The sequence below is a fragment of the Curcuma longa genome, chromosome 4 (assembly GCF_044706935.1).
Source record: "Curcuma longa cultivar G26 ecotype Majalengka, Jawa Barat chromosome 4, ITB_CL_G26_1.1, whole genome shotgun sequence".
In the NCBI taxonomy this organism is placed as follows: Eukaryota; Viridiplantae; Streptophyta; class Magnoliopsida; order Zingiberales; family Zingiberaceae; genus Curcuma; species Curcuma longa.
The window spans coordinates 5,192,152-5,209,594 of NC_133864.1; the positions used below are offsets into that span (position 1 = coordinate 5,192,152).

A 17,443-nucleotide genomic window follows, 5' to 3' on the forward strand; every position below is an offset into this window, starting at 1 on the left:
TCATAATCCAATTCTGATCTCAAATCGATCTTGCATGGGATCACTTACTTCAGTATCTATTTTCGAACTTTTCTTCAAGTTCCTATCGATGACTCCATTCTACTCGGAAAAAGACTCCACGAGAGAGTTAAAAAGAACGAAGACAAAGTATCAATCAGACAACAAAGTAGGCAGGGAGTATCAATCATACTGTTGGAGATAAATGCATCAGAAAACGTGGCTTTCAGGAAAATTTCAAACAAAAAATTGACTGCAAAATTTATATTTGATCGACAGGAAATTGTTTAGATCTTCCTCCTTTCATAGCAATCAAGGCAGCTGGTTGTAGGGTTTAGGGTTTTTTTATTGTTTAGACTAGGGAAACCCTAATGGAGAGGAATTCAGATCTCTCTTTGTGGAAAGTTTTGTTGTTTTTCTTCCAAAAGTTTGTTCTGAACTCAGAATTCTTTAATGTAGGTATTTGCTATAGCGGCCTCAATCATTGTCGTCGTCATCATCGTCATCGTCCAGTTGTATTTGTCTCAACTCAATAGAATGGCACGCACATGGTTCTTGTGCAGCTCAGTATGCCCCACAAACACTTGCAACTTTGTCACTTAAGCAGCTCAATCAGGTAGAATTCTAGTGCCCCCCACAAAAGGGAATCAAGTTAGGTCACTCATTAGGTGAATCAAAGTCTTCTCCTAGTCATCATCTTCTGCACCTTCGACTACGATTTGGTATGCTTTCGACATTGACACGATGAGTTCGGTGAAAGCACGAAATCACTTCAAAACCATCACCATCCTTTGCGAGAATTTGCCATTTTGACCGACCGACCGACCGACAAAGGAGTGTGTGAATGTGGTTAGTGTTTGCCTAGTAAAAGTCCTAAAGCCTTCACTCCACTTAGCTTTCAAAGTGAGAGATGAGATGGAGAGCACTGAAGATAGAAAGAAAGCATGGAAAGGTAGGCAGTTTGTCAAGCTTTGGTGGATTGATCACATATGCCTAACTTATCTTTCCATGACTTCTCAAGGCCTCTTTCCTAGCTAGATTCTTTGCCTACCTAGCCACTGTGTATCGGTGTCGAATGCCGACACTCGAACACCGAACACGACTGGCTGATGGCTGTGGAATTTGCTAATGCTGCACAAAGCAAAGAATTGAGACACAGCAAGTTCTTGGTTTCATAGATCTGAACTTCATAGATTTTGCACAATATTTACAACAAAGACAGGAACAGGAGCACAATCAAAATATATATCGAAACATCATCGGTTATTTATAACGCTGATCGGATACAAGTATCGATCGATCAGCACTAACCACACTAATGCAAATATCATACTTGACATAGTAATATTTGGTTTGCGATATAACAAGGCAAAATGCATGAGTTTAACCGTAGGGAGATCACCTTGAGGGAGATTTAGAGGGTGTTGGAACTCCATGAATGATCCGCGGTCGTTACGATCTAACTAGCTTCCTACCATTTCTTTCAACAGAACCAGTTGAATCCACCTTGCTTCTGCAAAGAAACCTCGATAGCACTACCACGCATGGTGTCTGAGTATTCCATTCCAACCTCATTGAGTTGTTGCTGCAAGTGTGCCATGCTTTCCCTAGCATACTGATACTGTGATTGCTCCACCAAGCTATCGACTTCTTCAAAGAGGCCTTGTTCGAATAAGTTGTATTGCATCTTGTTTCTAGTATGAAGGCCGTTCTGTTCTTCAAACATGGTCAGATATCCAACATTGAAGTTCTTGCTTCCGTTGATATTGCTTTCGTACAAGTTCATCAGCTCATCGATTGATTTCTGCCCATCAGAAGGAATGCCCAAGTCGGTTATGTCGATCGGATTGTGACTTGATCCGATCGAAGAAGGATTCTGTGCGGTATCCGATAGCAAAGGATGAACCAAAGGCTTGTTCTTCACAATCTCAATACCAGCAGGAAGAGTGTTCTGAAGCTTGCAAGCATATTGGTGACTGTTTCTAGCATTCCTATCGAGAAATCCATGGCGAACGTCGTTATGCGGACAGACCACATTTTCACAGGTATAGATCCTCTGGTTCATCCCCGAATCGGGTGTAGTAAAAGTTCTCTTCTGAATGAACTCAATTTCAGTTTCTTCTTCCTTCATTGGAGCAGACTTAACAAACCTCCCACCATTGCCAGCAGTAACTCTCAGGTCGAACATGTTGACCTCGCTACTTTTGCCTTCTTCAACGCCTTCGACATCGTACTCACTGCCGCTGCCGCCGTTGAAGGAGAATGCTCCGGTGATACCGCTCCCCGTGGATGGGGGCGGGCGAGCTTCTGGATGCAACTTCATATACATTTCCTCTTCCTGCTTGACGACCGCAAGCCAGGTTGCACTCTCCTTGGCAGTCATCTTGTCTTGGAGGCATTTCGACTGCCTTACGAGCCGGCGGATCTTCTCGATGTCAGGAGACATATGCTTGATCACCGCCGTCAAGACGCTGACCTTCCAGGCCTTCTTAAGATCGTGCGGTTTCTTGTAGGGCGGTGGTCCTTGATCATTCAGGATGCCCAATTGAGCCCACCATTGCTCTCGCCCGGTAGGCCACCATGGCGGCGGCAATCCTTTCTCGAGAGGAAATCGCCGCTGCGGTGGATCGCAGTGCTGCATAAGAGCCGACAGAAGAGAGCCCAGGGTTGTGTCTTGAAGCTCCTGCAATGAATGAGAGGTAGCAGTGCCCCAGTTGAAATCGCCGGCGGAGCCAGGAACAGAGTGCTCTGCTCGGTATTTATCGATAGCAGCCGGGCCATTCCGATCGAACCTGACCTTCTCTTTCCACCAAGCCCGGAGATTATCAGAGGCACCACTCACAGGCTTGCCCTTCTCAGGAATTATGCCGTAGACGAAGCCCTGAGCGTTGCAGACCTCCATCATCTTCAGCATGTACTTGAGAATTCCGTCTTGCGCCCGGGACATCTTCTTCCGGCGAGCGTGTTCTTGGGATTGGCCCGACTTGGCTGCATCACCCAAGTCCTTGCCTTTGCTCTGCTGCTGCTCTTTCAAGCGCTTCAATCTCATCCGGTCCCTCCACATGCGTCGTTCGAGCTCTTCGATGTCGATGTCCTCGTCGCTTTCTTCGTCGCCGGCGTCGGCAAAGCTCTCCGGGGGCATGTCGACGAGATCTCCCTCTCCTCCCACCACGCATCCGGCCATCGAAGGCGGAGGAAGGAAGCTACTGAAACCAGTACTCTTTTTGTTGTGGGAGGGGAAGATTTGAGCATAGTTTGAGCCACATGGATATGCCATGTCTTCCACCAGCAGTGTCCCCATGATCAACAAGATGAACGATGGAGAAGTTGTAGGCTTTCTGTATAGAACAGATGTTTCCTTTCCTCCTGCAATTCTAAAAAGAATTTTTGAGATTGAAGAAGTATTCTGGAACAAGAACAAAACAAGAAATGAAGAATTTGCTCGCTTCCATTTTTCCATGGAATTGCTGTTGAAAGGAAAGGTACTACAGAGAACAGATCATACCATATAATTGTGATCGCAGAATATAAAAGCTTAAAAAATGAATCTTTCTTGAAGAAATAGATCGTTTCTGCCCTGCAAAAACTAGGGTTCTCGCAATAATTTCAAGGAAAAAAATAGTAAAATCGACAACGCAAATCATGAATTCGAGAAATCATTAGCGAAAATTTTCGAATCTGAACGGCGGTCAAAATTCTAAGAACTCAAAAGGGCATCTTTCTTTCCTACTTGCCGCCATTAGGGCTCCCCCGTCGCCAATCCACCAAAAGCTCGAAAAAAAGGGATGGCGAAAATCATCAAACTGCGGAAACCAAGAAGACAAAAGCAGCGGAGCGAGATCCGCATCCACCAGGAACGCAGTGAAGATCAGCAAAAAAGGCGGCGCCTTTCGGCGAAACCACAACCCAAAATCGCACCTTCCGGGCTTCTGTCCGCTTCCGCAGCCTCAAACGCCGCCTTCCCGCGCTCGGCGGCGATCCGTCGGCCTTCCCTGGGACGCAAGGAACCGAGTCGCTGTAGAGAGAGAGAGGGTCACGGATCGAGGGAAAGACGGTGAGCTATACGGTCGGCGAGGAAGATGAGGCAGCAGACTCAGATTGAGACGTGGAGAAGAAAGGAGATTAAAATAATTCAGAGGGCACGAAGAAAGAAAACGAAATGGAGAGAGAAGGTGGTGGTCCTCTCCTCTCCTTCCTGCCTCCTCACTTCTTATCTCTTCCTCTTCGCCACCATTATTTATCCCATCGCTCGCCGCCTCACCTCTCTTACTGTTCCCTCTGCATCACTGCTCATCCTCTGATTCCTGTTAATTTTCAGCATAAAAATTGAATTTTTATAGGAAAAACAAGCAACATCCTGCGGAAGAAAATTAATTCACAGTTCGATGGAGACAAGCAATCGAGTTTCCACGCGACCCGTGTTCAATTTTCCACTCCCCCGGAAAATAACAAGAAGCAAGTTTGTTTGGTGGGCAGAAGTCAAAAGTCCCTCTTTTATTTTTAAATTATTTAACCGCATACAATTACTTAAATACATTCATTTTATATCGTTTAATATTTTTTAAAATTTTTAAATTTTAATTTTGCACTGAGAGCTTACATTATTATAATATATTCGATATATTTAATGTACAGATTTTTATCCGAAATGGTAATTTACAACGTTACAATTCGTTAGATCAATTTAAAAATTAGATGAAAATTTTAAATAAAAAGTAATTGTAGAGAATAATTGTATAAAATATTTAGATAAATATACATGGTTAAATAATGAAATGTGATATTTTTTTATAAAGAATTAAAATTGCCCTCGATAATTTAGAAATAAAGGAGCGTTTTTCAATTTAATATATATTTAGAATAAATTCTTATTTTATTTATTAAAAGTGCATAATATTTGAGAAAAAATAATGTTATGATACAGTAGGGGATTGTTTTAGGCGTCATTAATAGTTTTAATTAAACATTTAATGGATATTAAGAATTATGTTTGTGCGTGTAAATTTGCCTGGAAATAAATATTATAATAAGTTTTTATGATATGTTGGTGAATTTATTTTCAGAATTAATATGATTAATTAATGACTGTATTTATGATTAGATGAAGAAAGACCAATTAAATGAATAAATTTAAATAATTTTTTAAATTAAATAATAAAACTTGAGTCATGTGTATTAAACTTTTTAATATTCATAAATAATATTTGTGAATCATGTTCATCAATAAAATTTTTATTAAATGAAATAAATAATAATAATAATTAATAAATAAATTTATATTATCAAATTTAATAATCAACTAAATAAGTTTAAAATATAAAATTTTAAATAATTAAATAAATTTAAATTGAGAATTTGATAATATTTAAACAAATTAAACTCTATTCCAATCAAGTTCAAACATATAAAAAAAATTAAGGTAAACTTGAATAATCATTTTAATGACTTAGTTCATTTTAGATTTAGATTGACACTGTCTTATCAAATAAACTTAAACATTGTAAAGTTTGACTCGAAAACAACTTATTTACAACTCTATTGATACCTTAGATCGAGCCTCCTCTTAATTTAATATTATTTAGTTTAATCTAATTTATTTCATTTGCTTTAACTTGAAAAATATAAAGATAACAACAGAAAGAAAAAAAGTGCATTAAATGTTTGACTTTTTATGATTATTTATGATGAATATTTTGTAGTTGTAAAATAGGGTAAGTCAACTACTTAACTTTGATGGAAAGGTTAAGGACGTGGTTGATGTAAGCTTAAAGGTTCGATATAAAAAAAAAAGGATTTATGAGTTGGGATAAATTATTAATAACTTATAACAAAGAGGGCAAAATAAAACACTATTAATTTTTTGGACTAAAAGTAAAACTTGTTTAATGGATTAACTAAATCTTAGTGAGCCATAGCACATTAGGGTTAAGAAGATGGTTGAAGTCTTTTAGCCATAATTGAGGTCATGGAAAGCGGATTTGCCGTCCTAATCGAGGTAATCTCAATCTACAACACATCGTCTAGGCTAGAGATCTCCTCGAAATCACTAGAAAGTTACGTGAAATCCTTATTAAATCAAAGTGAAGATCTCCTTCACGAGGGTTTTAGTGAAGATCCCTTTCATAGTCAGTGAGATCTCCCACACCTACTAGCTTTGAGCTAATAGTTTTTAAAAGTACCTCTACGCAATTTTTTATTAAAGAATCCCTTTATATAAGTTTAAAATTCGGCAAAGGGAGCCATCCTAATGGACGACAAAATTACCTCATTCATAGGTTAAGTCTTTTTCAAAATGATGATAGAGACATCACCCAATCAAACGAACTCAGACTAACCCTATCGGCTCGACTGACCCGAATTGATTTTGGAATTGGGCCAGGGTTTTCTGTTGGGCCTCTAGGAACAGGCCCAGGGCCCAAATGCCATGTCCAGGTACAGATATTAAATAAATAAATAATTGTTATTTAAAATCTTAAATTATTTTTCCCATTAGCCTTTACATCAATTGGTTATCTTCCCACATCAACAATTTTTGTTTTTTAATTTTTAAATTTTAAAATTTATATTATTCATGATCCGTCCATGTCTATTTATTGTGATTTGATTGAAAATAGCTAAAATTTAGAGTTTAGTTATCCATAATATATAAATGAAAAAAATAATATTCTTACCTATTTATATCAAATGGTGGAAATTATAAATTAATATTTTATTAAATATGTAAAGAAGGAACAATAACACTAGAAAAATTACAACTCCTATGAGAAAGAAAAGAAAAAAAAATCATAAATTTATAAAGTTCTTTTCTGTTTATTAGCACGTGATAATCTCAGGGCCAATTTAGGAACGGGACGGATAATTAAGGGCAAAAATGAAAAAGTGCCTTTATTCTTGTCTAAAATGTTTTATTTTAGTAATATTCCATTTTATTTTAATAATTTTATAATAGAGTAAATTAGTTACAATTTAGTCAAAATTATTACTCGAATTGTTACATTAAAATATCTTTTTCAATTTAATTAAAATTATTTCAACCTCATTAAAATTATAAATTCAAAATTCATTTAACTTAATATTCATACGTTCAATGCCTAACAAGCCGAAATTCTAAGCATTTCAAATTTAAAACAACAAGTTATATAGTACAACTTTGACACCTTAATTAATTCATCATGCCGCTTCAACAATCGAACACGACTACTAATAATGTGTCACGATGATAACCACATGAGTGTTATGTGATGCATCTTTAAATAAAAGTGCAAAATTTCTTTAGTAACCATTTTAAAATCCTTTAGCGTGTAAAAGTTCCATAGCAACTTGCTAATCTTCTAATAGAGATCGCATCAAGTATGAATTATTTAACTCGTTTGCCATTCTAGATGATTCCACTAGAATATATGAATATTATTTTCTACTTTTTTCTAATAATAATAATAAATTCACTAATACATTCACATTTTAGTAATTTGTGAAGAATAAAAGTTGGAGCTTTCAATTTTAGTATTTTTTAATAATAAAAAAGATAAATTTCTCCCTTTTCCCCTCTATAAATCTCTCTACTTTGCTTCTTCTTCCTCCTCGAGATTGTTCGATGGCGGTGTTGGCCGGTGGTTCTCCTTCTCTGGTCACCTACAAGTTCTCCATCTCCACCACGAGAAGTCCTCGGTCGGTAAAAAGTCTCGGCCTCCGGCGCCGCCGCCGCGCAGACCATGTACGAGCTCCTCTCGGTGCCCAACACGGCCGGGCCACAGGAGATCCGCGCGGCGTTCCGGCGGCTGGCCCTGCGGTGGCACCCGGACACATGCGGCTCCGAGGGCGGCGAGGAGCGCCGCCGCCGGCACGCAGAGCGATTCGTGGCGGTGCGCGAGGCCTACGAGGTGCTGTCGGACCCCGCCCGCCGCCGCGCCTACGACCTCGACATCGCCGGAGGACGCTTGACGGTCTCCTTCCGGCACCGCCGCGCTCGGCGGCGCGGAGGGGTGGCGGCGACGACGGCCAGCGGAAGCAACTGGGAGACGCAGCTGGACGGACTACGGCGGCGGTCCGCCGTGGCTGAGGCCGGTGGGGAGGAGACGTGGGGCGGCCGCGTGCGCCGGATTCGCCGCGCCGACACGGTGAGTTGATCCTCGGTCGGCGGCGCTTGGATTCGGCGAATCTAGAGATAGATTCGGTATCTCCAAATATCTTGGAACATGAATATCCAACGATCCATAGGAGAGAATATTTCAGATTTTCCAAGGATCTCGGAAAAAAATTTGGTGTTCATATCACCGAAACGAGATCGATGAAGGCCGATCAAGGACTCCTTTCTTATCTAATTGTGGATTAATTAAAAGTTACTTTTTAATGACAAGAAAAAAGATTGGAGGAAAAACAAGGATTTTTTTTAGTTGTAAATTAAAGGGAAAAAATTGTTCTTCTTATTACTTTAATCATCTTCGTTATAATTTGACCTATACCTTATAATTTATCATCATAAATTAAAATTTTAAAAATATGCAATATTATTCTCAAATAGGAAATGTTGTAATAAATTCATAACAAAATACGAACTTAAATTATATAAAATCATAATTTGATGGCTAGAAATATGTAACTTTAATGTATATTATTTAAATTCAAATTTTATAAAATTTTGTTGACAAATTCCATTTTCATTAGTCGTTTTTAATGAATTCAAATTCAATTATAAAATTGTATAGAAAACAATCATAGTAGAAATGATCTCCATTGTCGTTAGACCTTTTTTTTATTAAGGATTAATAGTGCTTTCAAACTCTTGTAATGGGAATGAAATCGATATTTTTAGCTTAAAATTTCCAAATAAAACAAATGATAATAATTTCACAAAAGCAAACATATAAAAGTATTTTTCAACTTTAAAAACATTATTATTCTCTAAGGCTCTTGCACAATCTAAGTCAACGATTAATCCTCAATGATGAAAATCTTCCACGTGTCAAATATGTGTGTTTTTTAAATCATTATTTATTGTAATAAATAAAATTCTTAATTGAGTGGTTACTTTTTTAGAATTATATACTTTGGGCAAACTCCATTGATAATTATTGACTTACAATTATAATTGAGGAACAACATGCTAATTAATTAATAGTTTGTTAATTTAATAATAAAATGAGTTATATTTATAATAATATTAGTACGAGCCATTCATAACTTATGTAGTGAAACTTTAATAATATTTTTTAAAAATATTAACTTTTAGAAAAAATTACTTTAAATAAATTATAAAAATAACTTGAATTAGTGGGATAAATTATAAAAATAACTTATAATTGAACAACTAATAACTTGTTACTATAACTAAGGAAGAAAAGGACAATTAGTGGGATAATTAATTAAGGTGGTCCATTAATTGTGTTGGAGAAGCAAACACTAACCCGTTTCACTAGAAAAAAAAACAATATATGGTTTCTAGATCTTGTACAATCTTCAATAATTTAATAGTCCTTTTAATCTTGGTTTAGGTTTTTTTTTTTAAATTAAGCTAATTGTGTGAAATGCTTTGTCCCACATGGAATTCAGCACAAACAAGGTTGAGAATTGGAAAAAATGAGAATATTTGAATTTAATGTATAATATATTTTTGGTATGAAATCATAACTATTGTAATTATACTAGTTAGGATTTTATAACTGCTATAACTATTATAATTGTAATAGTTATGATTTACTTAGTTGTTATAATAATGAATTGAATCATATTATAATAGCTATTAAATCATAATTGTTATAATGTAAAAATTAAATAAAATTTTTAAATAGAAGATAATAATAATACAGCAGTGAAGTAGGAAGCCTTTTTAATAAAAAATCAAAATAGAAAACTCATGATTTAAAAATAAAAGGACATCCTTTTAATTTTTACCCATATGTTTTTATGATGTGAATTTTTCTTTTTAAAAATATGCATAATTATCTAAACTAATATATTGTCTTCGTTTTATTTTTTCCTCAAAACTCATTCAGGATAAGTCTAATTAATTAAAAAAGCCACTAGAAAACTTGCATACTTACTCTGATTAAATAGATCGTGTCACATGTAGTTAAACCGGTTGAATTAACTTGGTCAATTTGTTCAATCATATAGATTGTAAAGTTAACAAATTAAGATTTAGAATCATAATTTAGGATTCGACAAGTGTTTAATAAATCGGTCCAATTGAAACTAGTCCTTTTCATTTAAGAAAACTATTAAAATAATATATTTTGTTAAGTTTTTATTATCAAAATACGCCCTCAAATCTAAAATAATTATGTTTACTTAATAGGTAAGAAATATTTATTTCAATGGAACTTTAAAAAATCTGTTAAATTTATTTTAATAAAACAATTTATTAAAATTAATTATTTTAATAAAATAATTTATTAAATTAATCAATATAATTTGTTAATTTCATTTTTTTTAAATTTAAAAAAATATATTTTTAAAATTAATTTATTAAAATAATTATTTTAATAAAATAATTCATTAAATTAATAAATATAATCCATTAATTTTATTTTTAAATTTAAAATAAATTTATTTTTAAATTTATAAATATTTAAATTAAAATTTATTGAATTAAATAATTTGATTTTAATTAGATTTCATTACCTTTTAATTGACTTAGTTTTAAAATCGGAAGGTAATCATGGAAAATTTTTTGTTAACCTCAGGAATCGTAGAAAACCTTAGGCTGTCAAGGTAATCACATTACCGGGTTATAACTCATTTGCTGATGTGGCGGTGATGTTGTATTACTTGGGAATCAATCATAACCTGAACCAAGTTGATAACCTTGGATAGATAACCAAGGTTATCCATGATAACCCCCAACCAAACACCCCCTTTAAGGTGCTCGTAAAGAATTTCCCCATATTAGGAGGAGCCATTAGGATAATGGTCCAAAAAAACCTTTAATTAATTAATTCCCTTTTAATTCCAGAAACCAAACCTAATCCACAGGCAAAGAATCCTTCTAGAAGTCATGCAACGCATGATGAGGGTTACTTTTCTCTCTTGTTTATTTCAATGTACGGCTGAGATCTACGCCCTCTCCAGTGCAGTGTAATTAATTAGAGATGTAAATATATCATATAGACATAAAATTTAAAATTTAAGTTATAATATTTAGATCAAATTGAAAATAAAAAAATATTAATGCTCGGATGAACGTACAATGTATCATCGTTAGGAACAGCAGGTAGGGGTGCAAACGAATCGAGCCGGCTCGCGAGCTTTTCGAGCCAGTTTGAATAATATTTGATTCGTATTCGAAATTATCGAATTCGAGCCGAACTCGAACATGTTCGAATAATTATTCGAGCCGAATTCGAATCTATAATATTGTGTTCAAGTATTCGCGAGCCGCTCGCGAGCTTTTGGATTTAAATTTTGAATCCATTAATAGCAGTATTATTAAATGAGTTTAATGGGTTAATAGACTTATTGGGTTAACGGGTAATAGATTGATCATTGATATCCATTTACAAACCCTAAATTCCCTATCCTTATTAACCCTTCGCACAACCCTTCGGCCACAAACCCTACCGAGCAGTGACGGCGGAAGCGAAATAGGGTTCCCTCGTCGTCGTCGACCCTCGACCGAGCGCCCTTCGACCCTGTAACTGAGCGTGAGACTAGAGGAACGCAAGCGCTTCCCTCTTTCTCTGGATATCGGACGCCGCCCTCTCGAGGTCTACCTTTTCTACGACGGTGTCTCCGACTCTCTCCCTGCTTCCGCCCTTCGGCTTCGACCCTAACTGAGTGCTAGAGGAACGCGAGCACTTCCCTGCTTCCTAATCTAAAGCTCACTTGAAGGTTTCCTAATTAGGGATAATGGTGCTACTCTTTTATGATCGTGTTGTTTGATTATTCAACTATTTTGTAATTCATTTATTTGTACTTGCTAGTTATTTTCAGTTTCTATATATGGACTGCTTTGATACATTAGCATGAGCGATATTCTTTCTTCAAACCTGTGAAGATATAATCAGTAACCAATGTTCCTACCAAACTTTAATGAAGGTATGGGCAATTGCGGACTCTAAGTGCCAAGGTTTTCTGGGATTTAGAGAGTTCATTACAGCCATGCAGGTTTCTTGTGACATCTTTTTTTTTCCCTTGCTTCAATATCGTTGATGTTGATAAGAATGCATAATTCTGTCGCTGTCTTATTTTTTATTTTATCAGCTTGTGTCTTTAGCACAAGCAGGAAGCGAAATCACTCAAGATGCACTTGCTCATGCAGGTAAACTGTGAATTTTTAAATACGGCTTCATATCTCATATGAAATTTGAATTAATAATAAACTATATTCCCTCCTTTTGTAGATTTGGAAAAATTGAATCCTCCAATGATGGAAGGTTTGGATGTTTTGCTCACTGTAAGTCAGGCCAAGGTTTTCTGAACTACTAAATTTAGTAGTCATTAACTATTCTAACTCTCTCTTATTTGATAGAGAAATAAACAATCACAAAAGAGAGTTGATTCTGAGCTAGATGGTATAGAAATTCTTATGTATGCCAAATTTTCTACTTAAGTATTTTCATATTGGATAAGAACTTATTGTTAATCTTTCTTAGTGAACTCCGAGCCACAAAGTCCTCCATCAACATTCCAATGGTTCAGTTCAAAATTTGCAAAGAAGGTACTTCTTCCCTCTGTTTGCTTCTGTTCATGCTAATTCTTCAATCATATGGATACATTCATAATGTAACTCAATCTCTGGATTTTCAGCTGCAGCTGCAAAGAAATGAAGTCATTGCGCTATTTAACTTTCTAAATCGACTCTTAGGGTCCTTAAAGTTTGTTCATGACATGGGAGCTTCCATGGAGAAGATGGAAAGACAAGACACTTCCTCTGGAGGCAAAACTACATGGTTGCAAGATCATAATGGGACCTGATACTCAGGTGTTATTATTGCATTAATAAACAATGAAATGTGTTCATATGGTCTGAGTTCAAAATTTTCAGACATATGGTAACCATGTCTGAAAATGTGTTCATACGCCGATTATTTTGTAGGTCTTATCCGAATTTGATTTTTGTATACTGTAATTATTGTGTTGTGTATTTTTATTGTCTATGTTGTATAATTATTGTATTGTATGTTTTTATTTTATATATGTTGTGTTATTTAAGTTTCATCTGTTTTATATTTTTATTTTGTCTATAATATGTAATTATTGTGTTGTTTAGGTTTTATTTTTATTGTGTTGCACATAATTTTAGTGTGAATATAATTAAATTTAGGTTTGAATAATTTGAATCGAACTCGAATAAGGTTCGAATAATTCGAATCGAACTCGAATAAGGTTCGAATAATTCGAATCGAATCCTATTTCGAACGAACTCGAGCCAAAACTATTGATATTTTGAACTTATCGAATTCGAATATCAAATATATGTTTCGAGTTCGAATTCGAATATCAATATTTTTCTATTATTCGGTTCGATTCGATTCGTTTGCACCCCTAACAGCAGGGACCCTAGACATTCTTTGTTAATGATACAAATTAATAAGCATTCATTTAGAAAAATAACTAGCAACCACAAATGCAATTGGATAAGTAGCCATTAGCCAACAAGACTATATTTCTGAGCAACAAAAACTTAAAATGCGAAACAGTAAAAGCATTGGAAAAATAGTCGGCAGAAGATAAGCTAGAAATTACCCGAGCTAAAGAAAGATCGTCGAACATGCTCGTAGGCATTCTGGGTAACGTCAAGCCTGGTAAACGAGCAGAAGATCGGTAATGGCATTGAGTAAAATCGAGAAAGGATGTGGAAGAAATACCTTGCTAGCGATGTTGCTGGAGAGCCAATCGAGCCCCTCGTACAAGCCCTCGCCAGAAGTGGCACAGGTGCTCTGGATGTACCTGAAGAAGATGACACAAAGGGGGTGCCAAGTTAGGCAGGACAACGATGAATGATCTTCTTAGTCATAAATGTTTTGCTAAGGTTCATGTTATGGTCTTCAAATTGTGAACAAGCATAACGAGCGTTGGCCAAATCCTATCTGAATGTTACAAATTATAGACCAGTTGAAGAGACTTATGGTTACTTTAGAGGGATAATAAACCCAACACTGTAACACTGTAAACACATTAGACATAAAATAATTTACTTTCATAAGAATAAGAATCTTTCTAGTTTGGAATGCTTATACAAGATTTATCTATATATTCAAGGTTATTTAACAATATGGACGTGACAGTGCTGTGCAATTTATTTACATTATATCTTAGATTTTAATAAGTCATAACTTATGCGACTTTGCAATACTAGAACAACTTCAGCAATGGAATTCAAGCTTAACACTAGCAAGAATGGCTTACCAGTGTCGTTGGCGCAGGGAATTAAGACCGAGCTTGTCCGTGATTTCAGCTGCATTCATTGCATTTGGAAGGTCTTGTTTGTTCGCAAAAACAAGCAACACAGCATCCCGTAATTCATCCTTCCCATACAAAAAAAAAAAAAAAAAAAAAAACACAAAATTAAAAACCTTTTCCAAATTGCAGGAACGAAACTAACTTTGCAGAAAGTGTACATGGACAGAAAATTATATAACATAACTATCATAGTAAGAAGTGTGTTTACTACTGCATTGGGCATATCACAATAAAATTCATATCCATCATAGTAAGAAATATGATAAATACTTCATCACGATAGTATATTGTGGAAACCTGAAATTGCATAAATGCATATTTACTCCAATTTTTGGGGAAGTATAATTTAAATGTCCTCCTGTTAGGAATTTTTCAAAAGCACACCGAAGAGATAGCATCAACATAGTTGCTAATAAGGGTATAGCATTGTATTTATTACTACTATCAAATTGCTAACTGCATTGAAAAGATCTAATAAAGATAAATTCACCTCATTAAGCATTCTGTGGAGCTCATCCCTTGCTTCAACAACTCGATCTCTGTCATTACTATCAACGACAAAAATAAGGCCCTGAGTATTCTGAAAGTAATGCCTCCAAAGAGGTCTGATCTGTTTTGCAGAATACATCATCACAACAGTAATTAATTAGATCCAAGAAAAACTTAATGATTGCCTTCAACAATATAGTTAAATAAGATTAATGATAAGGAATGATATTCCATTTAATTGAATATAATGAAAATTGTTTGGCTTTGAGAATAAACACCCAGAAGAATCTGGTAAACACATGCTTGAATAGGTATTGTAAGTCAAACAGCATCAGCAAACTCTCATAAAAACCATGATAGTTAAACAAACAATTTGAGTATGTACTCTTACACAATTACAAAAGGTAATAAAATAAAATAAATAAGAAAAATAATGGCAACCTTACCTTGTCTTGACCACCAACATCCCAAACAGTGAAGCTAATATTCTTATACTCAACAGTTTCCACATTGAACCCTGCACAAAAACATCAAATCTCTAACATGACCAACACAAATCCTCCTCTTGGAACCATTTAAGTTTGTTATTAGCAACAATAAATTGCATTTCTCAACTATCTGAGATTCATTTTATGGATCTTATTTGGTTATTCCATTATTGAGGTCCATATAAAATCACATTGCCAAAACCAAATTCATTAGATCTCTCCTGGTCATGTTAAAGTAAATCCATCCTTGTTCCTCTACCTCTAAGTGATATCACGTCTTTCAAACTAATTAATTCAACTATTAGAACAAGAATTTATGTCCTCTTTCAACATTAGCACACCATCTTCTGTTCAAGAAAATATATCCATATCATTAGAGGGACTATTTAAGAATCCAGAATAATAGAACCAATTTCAATTTATACACAAAGATTTACAAGCAAGACAGTGTAAGGGACAGAAATATTACCACCACACTTTCCCATGATAAATGTAAACTGGAAAACTTTTGCTTTATTTTCCCACAGAGGCACGCAGGAAGAAAAATAAATTAAATAGCATCCAATGTATGAGTCCAGGGCAATTATTTTTAGAATATTTTTTTCTATTTTTTCCTTGGAAAACTGGACTAAGAATGTTAGGAAAAAAACGAAATGCTAAACAATTATTTGCTTCTGTTCATGAGATGCTAATATAAATACATACTAGAGTAAATGCCTACTCTTGCTGGTCCAAGTTCCAACTTTTGTCAAATGAGAAGAAAATGCACGCTAATATTTGCACAGGTATGACTAAAAGAACCAAGAAAACAAAAGTCATAACATTATCTAATTGTCAAACTAATTAACTAAATAAAAGAAGAATCCTTAGTTAAATAGATCCATTCTGCGTATATTCACGCAAACAAGCACCGATAGAAGAATAACAAACATTTTAAGCAAATATTAAATACTTTCGCATAGCCAATACCTGGAAACTACCGATACAGTGAAACAGAAATAAATAGGGAGATAAATGGCTCACCGATAGTGGGAATGGTAGTGACTATTTCTCCAAGCTTGAGCTTGTAGAGGATGGTTGTCTTACCAGCGGCGTCGAGACCGACCATCAGGATCCGCATCTCTTTCTTTGCAAAGAGGCGACTGAACAACTTTGTGAAGGTGAGACCCATAGTTCCTGTTCCTCAGCAGTTAGACAACCCATAAGTAAGGATTGCTAGATCTGAATTATAGGAAAAAACTTTTTTATTTAAAAAAAAGGTTTCAAACACGGATGGAGAGATCTATTAGAAGACCTATATCATCGAATTCGGATTACCAAACCAAAATGGTGAAAATGTTAAGATCTACACGCAGATCTCGAAATAAAGCAGCGAGTGTGTCTAGATCCAGGACCTACGCCACATATGAAGGAGAAAACGGGCAACAGAGACAATAAATCAACGACCTAAGAAGTTATTGCTAGATGTCGAGGGGATCTACAGAGTAAACGACAATTCCAACTACATGAGAATATCACAGGAACGAGAGAGAGGAAAACTCGAGTACCTGCAGAACTCAGCGACGGAGCCGAAGCAGAGAGATCGATCTGGCGGAGGGACGCCTCTTCTTCGCCTTCCTCTTCTTCGCCTTCCTCTTCTTCGTAGCTCTATTGGACGAGGAAGGCGGCACGGCGACGGCCTCTTCGCTTAAAGATCGAGAGAAGCCCAAGGCACGTGCGATTTGGCATCGCCACGTGACTGCCGAAGTGGGAAAATGTTTATACCTCAATTCTTAATTAAAATGCAATTAATTACGGAATAATTAAATAATTAGAGAATAAATGAACGTTGAGGCGTTCCCCAAGAGTCTTTGTCTCGCAACCAGACCCACAAAGTTTTAGCAAAAGTTCAAAAATGTCCTGCTTATTTTCGATATCCTCAACAAGCGCTTCATATTAAAGAAGATATTAAAAAGACACTTCATCCTATATTTTATATTCCGGAAATTTTAATTAAAATTACTACTACATATAATAATTATAGTAGTTTTAATTTAAATTATTTAAAGTAATTTTAATTAAAATTACTT

At 35.5% G+C, this 17,443-nt stretch overlaps 3 protein-coding genes and 1 pseudogene across 4 annotated transcripts; 2 read left to right on the top strand and 2 right to left on the bottom strand.

Annotated features, from left to right (window-relative positions):
* Positions 1-1,224: 1,224 nt before the first annotated feature.
* LOC141826636 (protein ETHYLENE-INSENSITIVE 3-like 1a) lies at positions 1,225-4,283 on the bottom strand. 2 transcript variants are annotated; one of them, XM_074713900.1, is made up of 2 exons: positions 3,916-4,283; positions 1,225-3,363 (listed from the first exon to the last, which is right to left on the bottom strand). In XM_074713900.1, exon 2 carries the CDS (start codon positions 3,296-3,298, stop codon positions 1,481-1,483), a length of 1,818 nt encoding a protein of 605 aa, XP_074570001.1. In that variant the 5' UTR covers positions 3,299-3,363; positions 3,916-4,283; the 3' UTR covers positions 1,225-1,480. The 2 variants fall into 2 exon arrangements, with proteins under 2 accessions (XP_074570001.1, XP_074570003.1); XM_074713902.1 differs by having other exon boundaries at positions 1,225-3,371.
* Positions 4,284-7,591: 3,308 nt separating this feature from the next.
* On the top strand, positions 7,592-8,123 carry LOC141825986 (chaperone protein dnaJ 20, chloroplastic-like; annotated as a pseudogene).
* A 3,897-nt stretch (positions 8,124-12,020) lies between these two features.
* On the top strand, positions 12,021-12,693 carry LOC141826083 (EH domain-containing protein 1-like). The gene is made up of 5 exons (XM_074713338.1): positions 12,021-12,099; positions 12,196-12,253; positions 12,336-12,388; positions 12,464-12,506; positions 12,588-12,693. The coding sequence occupies exons 1-5, from the start codon at positions 12,025-12,027 to the stop codon at positions 12,686-12,688; spliced, it is 330 nt and encodes a 109-aa protein (XP_074569439.1). The 5' UTR covers positions 12,021-12,024; the 3' UTR covers positions 12,689-12,693.
* Positions 12,694-13,535: 842 nt separating this feature from the next.
* Positions 13,536-17,091, bottom strand: LOC141826573 (ADP-ribosylation factor). The gene is made up of 7 exons (XM_074713832.1): positions 16,922-17,091; positions 16,398-16,550; positions 15,333-15,403; positions 14,888-15,007; positions 14,344-14,462; positions 13,803-13,884; positions 13,536-13,736 (listed from the first exon to the last, which is right to left on the bottom strand). Exons 2-7 carry the CDS (start codon positions 16,543-16,545, stop codon positions 13,731-13,733), a joined length of 546 nt encoding a protein of 181 aa, XP_074569933.1. The 5' UTR covers positions 16,546-16,550; positions 16,922-17,091; the 3' UTR covers positions 13,536-13,730.
* Between the last annotated feature and the right edge of the window lie 352 nt (positions 17,092-17,443).